Source organism: Halyomorpha halys, unplaced genomic scaffold, assembly GCF_000696795.3.
Source record: "Halyomorpha halys isolate HHAL.00 unplaced genomic scaffold, Hhal_1.1 Scaffold443.1, whole genome shotgun sequence".
Classification (NCBI taxonomy): domain Eukaryota; kingdom Metazoa; phylum Arthropoda; class Insecta; order Hemiptera; family Pentatomidae; genus Halyomorpha; species Halyomorpha halys.
The window spans coordinates 228693-238470 of record NW_027110163.1 but is presented as its reverse complement, the minus strand read 5'-3'; the positions used below and the strand labels follow the sequence as shown (position 1 = coordinate 238470).

General features: G+C 31.2%; 1 protein-coding gene across 1 annotated transcript in view; it reads left to right on the top strand.

The window, feature by feature from the left end:
• Nucleotides 1-9398, top strand: part of LOC106682817 (ATP-binding cassette sub-family F member 3) — a gene marked incomplete in the record, with an annotated part of 21889 nt that extends 12491 nt beyond the window's left edge. Inside the window, 6 exon segments of the mRNA XM_067048330.1 lie at nucleotides 11-169; nucleotides 257-431; nucleotides 2679-2859; nucleotides 5706-5926; nucleotides 7359-7515; nucleotides 8420-9398. Coding sequence (XP_066904431.1) covers nucleotides 11-169; nucleotides 257-431; nucleotides 2679-2859; nucleotides 5706-5926; nucleotides 7359-7514 — 892 coding nt within the window.
• Between the last annotated feature and the right edge of the window lie 380 nt (nucleotides 9399-9778).

Below are 9778 nucleotides of genomic sequence, written 5' to 3'. Positions count from 1 at the left end.
TTTTTTTCAGGTTTGAAAAAGTCAAAACAGAAAAACTTAGAAACAGAGCGAGAGAAATTGAGGCCCAAAACCAACATAGGGCGCACGTTCAAGAATTTATTGATAGGTTTAGGTACAATGCTAATAGGGCCTCTTCTGTCCAGTCGAAAATTAAAATGTTAGATAAATTGTAAGTGAAAGAAAATAAAGTTTATAATTAATTAAGTATTTCAATCAAATTTATTTCGTTGTTTAATTATTTTTATTTTATTTTTAGACCAGAACTGAAACCGATTGAAAAAGAAGTTGAAGTAGTACTACGATTTCCTGAAGTGGAACCTCTTTCTCCACCTATTCTTCAGTTGAAAGAATTGTCATTTGGTTATGATCCATCCAAACTTATTCTCAACGGCGTTGAACTTGGTGCTACCCTTGAATCGAGGATATGTATTGTAAGCCATATTTTTTTATGCATTTTTGTATTTCTCTACTTTTTAAGAATTGTTATTTTTCTATGTGTAATCCGAAAGCCGATTTAAAAATTTTAATTCATTAATATCATACTAAAGTTTTTTAAGACCTTTATAATACCAGGTTCATTTCTGAAAAATTTAGTCCAGAACTAAGGGTCAACCAATTGGTGAAACTGTGATTTTAAAATATAATACCTAAGAGTAATTAATATCAATCAGTTTATATCAATTGTTTCCAATTATGAACTTTATGGCATATTACTTGATACGGAAAATCCATAATTGAATAAACAAAAATCTATCTGTTAGCATCTTTTCTCTGAAACTGTTGGATCAATTTATATGTTTTGTCACTCCAGAATAATCCTCGAAAACTGTCATTTATATCTGCCTATTCGGGATTCCAGACTTCCATATTTCGGTGATATGAAGATTGAGAAAGAATACAAAGTGTTTTAAAATCACTATCCCAAAAAAAAAAAAATTGTGTCTCAGAGTATTTTCTTCTTCGTCTTCCTCTCATGCAATTACTATTGTTAAGGATAGTACAGCCACTCCTCTAGGTCTCTGTTTAACCTCTTCATTTGATTGAGGTATCAGCCTTGTTTACCTCCGATCTTCTGTTACTGTAGGGCGTCCATATGGTCCTCTCCTGTGGGTAGAACCTCAAGTATGTTTATAAGATCCATGTCCTTATCTGACTGACTTATCTTATCCACTTAAACTGTCATCTTATATTTTTGTTTCTAATGTGATCCATCCTAGTTTTCCTGATGCATCCTTGTAGGACCTCATTTCTGCTACTGGTAAATCTGTCCAACATGGTTCAGCTTTCTCCACTGTAGGCGAGTTTAGTCAGATCGACAGACTTGCTCATGCATCTTGATCTTCTTATCTACTTTGCAGTGGCCGAAGATATTAGTAATCTGGTAATAGATCTGATTCACTTCGGATATTCTATTAAAGATCTCAGCGTCTATATTGTCTGATTTACTAATTACGGTCCCTAAGTAAGTGTATTCACTATTTCAAGTACCTCGCTGTTAGAGGTCAATTGGACTTTCTCGTCTTCCCGTTCTTCTCTCTCCATAGTCAGCATTTAACTCTTGGAGGTGTTCTTTTTCATCTCTTTCCTCAATAACTCCTCTTCTATTATGGGTGAAATCCACAAAATTAATAAGAAGAAGGGAGATAGAACTATCCCTGTCTAACTCCTCTTGAAATTTATAAAGGTTCTGATTCCATTCCATTTATTCTTACTACTGCCGAAGCTCCTTGATAGACTGATTTTATGGCCGCTATCAAATCTCCAACCATAACTAGATTTCTTTTCTTGGCACTAAATCGAACACTGCCTTCAGATCAAGAATACTACATATACAGTCTCATGGCTTTATTATTATTATTATTATTATTATTATTATTTTGGCACAGTCCTACAAGAAACGGAGCCTCCACCACGGCCAACCAATCTCAGCTCCTCATTTCTTCTTCTCCTCCTCATATCCTTCTTAATACCTTTCTCTCCCCGGAGTTGATCATCTGTTCCGCTTTTCTTGTCAAGGACCATATTTCTCCCCCATAGATCACTATAGGCCTTGCGATGGTTTTGTAAATGACCACTCTCATTCTTTTAGAGAGAACTCTAAACTTCAATATTTTCTGCGGTGAGAAATAACATCTATTTCCTGCTGCTATCCTGGCCTCTATTTCGCTCTCTATCTTTGTTGTCATCTATATCCAGGTTTACAGAAATGAAACTTTGGTCCCTGAAAGTCACTTTAGTGTTCACTGCCTTATCCCTCCTTGAACTTTTCATGTACACCGTCTTATCTTCATTAACCTTGAGGCTTAATGTAGCTGCTGCTTCTTCAAATTCTTGGAATGTTCCTTGTAATGCTGTTTATGTTCTAGCAGCAATGACCCCATCAGTCTCAGAGCTTTATGTGATTTAATTAATTTCAAATTTAAAGCAATAATTAGGTGTGGTATCAAGCAGGTAGACATTGGCCTCATATATCCAAAAAATAACAAAACATTGTAATTTTGGTGATAGGACAATTTGACTGAGGAGGGCAGTATACATTTCCTGGAGAAATCTACATTCTCATTCTCTTGTTATTTTAGATTTCTTTAAAAGCTTTTAGTTTTACATTTTGAAATAAACTTTTTCATAACAGCTTATTTATCAGAATTTTTAACAATATATCCCTAAAAAAATTTCAGGTAGGAGACAACGGTGCTGGTAAAACAACACTACTCAAGTTAATCCTCGGCCTCCTTTCGCCTACAAGCGGAACCAGAATAGTCCATAGGAACCTGAGGTTCGCCTATTTCAGTCAGCATCACGTTGATCAGCTAGCCATGAATACTTCGGCTGTCGAGCTTCTTCAAGAGGCCTTTCCAGGTTTGTTTTTTTTATTTATTTTTTTTCGTCTCAGTATTCCGCTCTGAAACTATTGGAGCCTCTTGGCTGTTGAAGGTGCTATGTTGATCAGCATAGGTGCTCTGTAGAGCAGGGTTGGCCTCAGCACATGTTTGTAGATCATTAATTTGAGGTGGAGAGAGAGATTAGGAGAAGTTAGGTGTCTGTCAAGGGTGACACCCAGATATACTATGCTGTCTGCTGGTCTATTCTCGTACCCTGCCACCTTATAGGCTTTAGGTAGAGCTTGTTCTTCTGGAAGGAGAAAATAATGCAGTTGGTCTTCTTGGATTAACTGTAATATTCAGCCTTTCCAGTTTTTTGGTTATTTCTGTACAAGCCTTCTTCACCTGTCTTAGAGCTGTGTTTGCATTCATTGAACTACTGTAGGTGGCTATATTGTCGACATAAGCCACTACAGTAGCCTTGTCATATTTGGCTCTTAACAGTTTCAGCCGTATATACTAAGAAAAGTATTGGAGATAGCACAGACCCCTGGGGTACTCCATAGGTCAGTGGGACCTCTCTGGATATCACTATTGTGGTCAACAAAATTCAAATAGTAAATAAACTATTTAGTGTTATGCAACGTTTGCCCCACGTTGTAGGGCTTTATGAGGGCTTACAGATTCTTTGGCTTTCCTTCATTCTGTGAGCCCTGCAAAGTAGGGTGAAATATTGGCTCATAATAAATAATCATCTTCCTTTTATATATTACACGCGGTCAATCAACGATTTTCTAATTTAGAAATAGTTTCAACCAACATTCGACAACATAAACGGCCATAATTTCTCCCTGCAATACTGTTCTTCATCAGGTCTAAAATAAAAAGACAAAGCTACTGAAAGAGTATAAAGTGAGGTGTAAATTAAATAGATATAGAGGTGGAGCTATAAAAATACATCTATATAAACAAACTTGAAAAATAAATAAAAATAGTAAGGATGTTTTTGTACTCATCTTTAAATTCCTTACTATTCATTCTAAATTAATTTTTTTTTTTTTAGGTTACAAAATAATTAAAAGTTATTTGTGCTGATGTTTTGTTCTGAATTTGAGGCCTTCATCAGAGCTGATAAAACAAAACTTAATTCGGAGAAAATAATAACAAAAACAAAAACTTGGAAATATACATATTTATTTAATTAGGAGATATTAGTTGAGCTTAATAGAAGATAATATATAATAATGTAGATGTAAGAACTGTATAAAACAAATGATAAAGAAATTATTAAGAAATCAGACAGTACTCATGTAAATAACGAAATAACCATAATGTTAGGTGTGGAAGAAAATGAGTAATTGAAATTAACATAATAAATTATAATTTAAAAAATATAAACAGTGAAAATAATTTAAACCAACATAATAAAATGTGTGAATGAAAACAATATATTGTAATAATTTAAAATTATTAAAAATAAAAAAAAAATAATTTTGATCGATTTTATAAACTTTTTCAAATATAAAAGATACTTTGGGTTCAAATTAAGATAATAAATGGATAATATAATTTTATTATATAAAAAGAAGACTCTTAATCTCAGGGCGGGTTGCTAGGCAATCAGAAAAACAGACACTTTTACTATTAACTTAATTAAATTAATATCTCTGTTACAATTGTATTTAAATTTAGTTATAATCAAACTAACCAAGTTCACAATCTTCTTTGTTTCTATTGTTCTTGTCCTAGCGTCCAAAATGGCTTCCTCCTCTTGCTTGACAAGTTGCCTCTCTTCTAACAATGGCTTCCAAGCTTTCCCGCTTCCAGCCGAAGTACGTCCTCTCACCTGGCAATCCAAGCCTGCCTCGATGTTCCATGTAAACATCGATTGTCGCACAACAGTTAGGGATTTTTGCTATTGGTTTACTTTCTGAATATTATTTTCTAGCACTATTTCTTGACTTCTATTTTTTCTTAACTTTACTGTATTTTCAATTATGATGGGAAGAGTTAAAATAGTTTTTATGATATTTGAATCTGCTCAACATGGCCTTGATTCAATGGACTCGTCTACTGAAGAATACGTACCGCCATCTTGGTTTTGTTTTGAATCATTAAGTTATTATAGACAATAAAAATTGGTTAGCTTGCTTTTTGGATAAACAAAACAAATTAACAATCTTAAAATGATACATAAAATAAAACATATTAAAAACCCTTCATACATCAAAATATACTATTTACTCAAAAAGAGCATATTACAATATATAATAAAATGGGCAAGAAAGAAAACGGAATATACGTTATAATGGATAAAAGATACATGGTAGTATAGATAAGTGGTAGTATAGATACATGGTAGTATAGATAAGTGGTAGTATAGATACATGGTAGTATAGATAAGTGGTAGTATATATACATGGTAGTATAGATAAGTGGTAGTATAGATAAGTAAAAAATAATTAGCTAAAATAAATATAGAATGTCTGGTAAAATGAATGAGGAAGGAGGGAAGAGGTATGTAGGAGTAGAAAGAAGGAAGAAAAATATTAAAAAGACAAAGAAACATACTGGTTAAGAATTTTTATCAATTTTTTATTTATATTAGTTTGTTTATATCAATGTTTTTTTATACCTCCTCCTTTATGTCTCCTTTATCTTTCTATTTTAGCCCTGATAAAGACTTGCAATGTGGGTTGAAACGATGGCTATTAATAAATAGTGGAAACTCTTTCTAAGTTTTTTTTTAACCATAACCCAGACCATTTCCTTTTAATTCAAATACGGTCTATTATCTATTTATGATACTTCTTTTTGTGTAAATAATAAATTTCTTTACGAAATTTGAAATTAACTAATCTGTAATAAATGATTGTACTACAGGTAAACCCATCGAGGAATATAGAAGACAATTGGGCAGTTTCGGTGTCTCTAACGACCTCGCCTTACAGCCCGTCGGATCATTATCAGGAGGGCAGAAATCCAGGGTCGCCTTTGCCAAAATGTGCATGTCCAGGCCCAACTTTTTAATTCTTGATGAACCGACAAATCATCTTGATATTGAAAGTATCCAAGCTCTGGGGCTTGCAATCAACAAATATACTGTAAGTATAGTTACTATTTTATTATTTTCTATCAGTGAATTTGTTTAGCTCTGGACAAAACCCTTCCTTTCAGAGAATACATTAATAAAGAAACTGACAAAACTAACTAAACAATTAACCAAAAATTTTATTTTATATCCATATTTTTAAAAAAATTTTAACAGTCCTTAAATGAACTTAAGGTCTAAAAGTGGCACATCTAAGCTGATGCCTTTCCCGTTTGGAATCAAAACTTCCATATTTTATTACGGTTATATTGGAAAAATATAAATTTATAAAACTTTTGTATTTGGATCATTAATTAATAACTTTGCCATAGAATAATAACAACCATATTCCGAAACATCCTACAGTACAATTGGTCCTTAACATGTTGACTGCCAACTACGACTTATCTCATAGTTGGTGTTATTGCCTGTGACGCCAACCTATGAGATAACTCGTAGTTTGCTTACTTGGCTTAACTGACCTCACTTGAATTGGCTTCCTAGACTGAAATCTTGAAAAGTACTGTGGCAGTCAACGTGTTAATAAAATTAAAATAAATTTTGTGAAGACATTAGCTTCTAAAAACCAAAAATTTAATTATAAAAAAATTGGTAATAAGAACCAGTTTCATGAAACATTATACATATTAAAAACATCTTACAAATCCATAAGTCTGTTTAGCTACCTCCCTACTTCGCTATTTTTTATTTTATTTTTGTATCCCCTTATTTTATTTTCTGAAAAAATTTTGTTTCTATTTTCTGTATGTTTCTGTTAGGTACCTATATTTTAAGGTTATTGATTTGTCGTTTTGAGAGTAAAATCTACAGGATGAGGCGTTGTTGAAATACAGGCTACTCAATGAAATTAGATTTTCACTTGTTTTAGGGAAAGTTGTTTATGAAATCTGATAAAATTTATACAGGATCTTTTTTACAATAACTTACAATTTTTTTCCAATTATGAAATTAGCATTTAACAAGGAAAATATGTTTGTGCATTGGAATCAATGATAAAATTAATAGGACACCATGAAGGTGTTAACACTCACTATCTTGGAAAATCTCTTTGAAATCGGTTTGATGGTTCATTTAATTATGTGTGAACACAAATTTAACTACTGAAAAAAATAGAACCAAATTTGAACCTTGATGCCTAAAACTGAATATGGGAACAAAAATTTTGAAATCTGAGGACAATTATTTTAATTTCCTGCATTGAATACAATACTTCTCGTAATAATGTTTAGTAGTGAACAGTAAAACTAAATATGTGCTATTTATTTTTTCTTTATTGTTCAATCAGTTGCTATATAAAATTATGTAATATTTTTTAAACTTATTTATTATGCAATCATAAGGCTGTATATTGATTTGTAATACTAAATTTGTTAATAAAAACTTTTGTGTTTTTGTTTTCTAATGTTGGTTATTTTTTATTTTAGGGTGGAGTCATCTTGGTTTCTCACGATGAAAGACTTATCCGAATGGTTTGTCAAGAACTTTGGGTTTGCTCTAACGGCACCGTAAAGAGCCTTGAAGGAGGTTTTGACGAGTACCGAAGTATAGTTGAAAAGGAACTGTTAGATATTGGAAAATAAAGTATGAATGATCAATTAGTATTATTTCTATCTATAATCTAATATATATTCCTTCAATTGATATCTATTATGTATAAGTAATTTTGGTTGACAATTCTTAGTGAGACAATTCTAGTATAATAGTGACTGAATTTAAATAATAAATAAATGAATATAGATTTTTTCAAAAAGATAAAAAATTGAGTAGGGGGATGTCACAAAGCAATTCTAGTGACAGCTGCGATCAATATCTGTCATTAATAAATTTCAATGACCAAGAAACTGAAATGCAGGAGAATACTTCAGAAAATATTTGAAATTATGGCGAGTTTAATTTAACAGATGACCCAAGGTCCATGAAAGTATGAAGGTGCTTCTATACATTTGCCATACTACGACAAATTTACTCATGTACAATCTTTTGGGTGTTATTTCGATTGGCTGGTACAATTTGACCTAGATTTGTGTCAGTTTTTGGACACAAAACTTTTTCGAGTGTTTTGTACTAATGGTTGTGCTGCATCCAGACATTTATGTTATCAGTTTGTGTTGTTCTTGATCTGCCAACAAATAAATATTGGTACTCTTCGTATTTTAATTAATTAAAGAATTTTCCCAATCTTCGGAATCAATAAATAACTCTATTTTCAGTTTGTAAATTTTAAAATTCTATTAATTGGATTTAAATACATTTTTTCAATCCTTGTCAATTAACTTTAGCAGTTTTATTTATTTTTTTTTTAACATGGTACTAATATACATTTATATAAATGTTATATGTCTAGGTAATTAAATTAACAAGTAACTGATAAAAATTCTTAGTTATGTAGAACTATTTCTAAGAATTTTTATCATCTACCCCCTGATTTGCCAATATTCATGTTTCTTATTATTTATTAGTGCTAACGTCTCGACCTGAATTTCAGGCCTTCATCAGGACACTCCAAAAAGAAAACGAAATAACAACCTTAATTCAAAGAAAAACAAAATAACAACTAACAAACTAGAAAACATGAATAACTATAAATTAAATAAATAGTATACGATACTAATAGAAGATAAAATATTAAATTGTAGAGGCGACTATTGTACAAAACAAATGAAAAGTTATAACAAATCTGAGAGTGCTCATGTAAATAAAGAAATAACCATAATGAAAGGTGTGGGATAAAATGTCAATTAAAATGTGAGTTATTGAAATTAACATAATAAAATATGTAAGTAATGATTGAAGATATAAAATAGTAAACAAATTTAAATTAGCATAATAAGAAAACGATGTGCATGATACAATGGGCAAGAAAGAAATCGAAATATATGATAAAATAGGTAAAATAATAAGCTAAAATAAATATACAAAGTCCAGAAAAATGAATAAGGAAGGAACAAGAAAGAAGAAATGTGTGAGTATGGGAAGGAGGAAGAAAAATTTGAAACATCGGTATAAATAAAGAAGTTTTACTTATTTTTGTATGTTTACTGATTGCATCCCCATCTTCTCCTCATATCTAAATGAATAAAGTAACCTTATACTTATTAGATTTATAAAGAAGTCAAAACTTTGGCACTTCACCTTTACCATATAAAGTAGGGGGTTCTCGTCGAAGGAGATTGAACCGACAAAGTATCAAAATAAGGTGTCATTTGTCTTTCAACTGATTAATGAGAATAGGTTGTAGCTTGGTGGAAGGAGTATAAGGTACAGGTTATACTTCTAGTATGAGTGGCACTAGAAGGTGGAGTCTATTCCTTTCATAGGTGTGGCATCCGGTACCCCATATTTGACAGTTGAGAAACCTGAACCAGATTGGCAGGGGATTAAAAAAAAAAAAAAGTAGAATTACTCAAAACGTGCTCACATTTTGGTTTTTTGAATTACTATTTATTCTCAGTCACATTTTTGTTAAAACCAATAAATATTCTAAACAATTGTTTTCTTTTTATTTTTATAAAAACACTTTCTCCATTATATCTCAAAAAATTATTTATTTCTATCAAACTTTATATTTTAATGTTTTCCTTAAAAGAAATACTTTCTTTATTAACTGTTCCTAGAAAACTATTTGAAAAATTAACCAAGTTAATTAAATTTTATATTCACTCTCTACCTTTTAGAACAGAAAATATATTTTAGTATTCTTCATATTCACGTTGGAATGTGACTGAACAGAGCAGATAATAGACAAATTTCTCGAGAACGGCTTGATTGATTTTGATTATAGATTTACCAAATTATCGGAAATTACATTTATTACAACTTTGCAAGTTATAGTAAATATTATTTT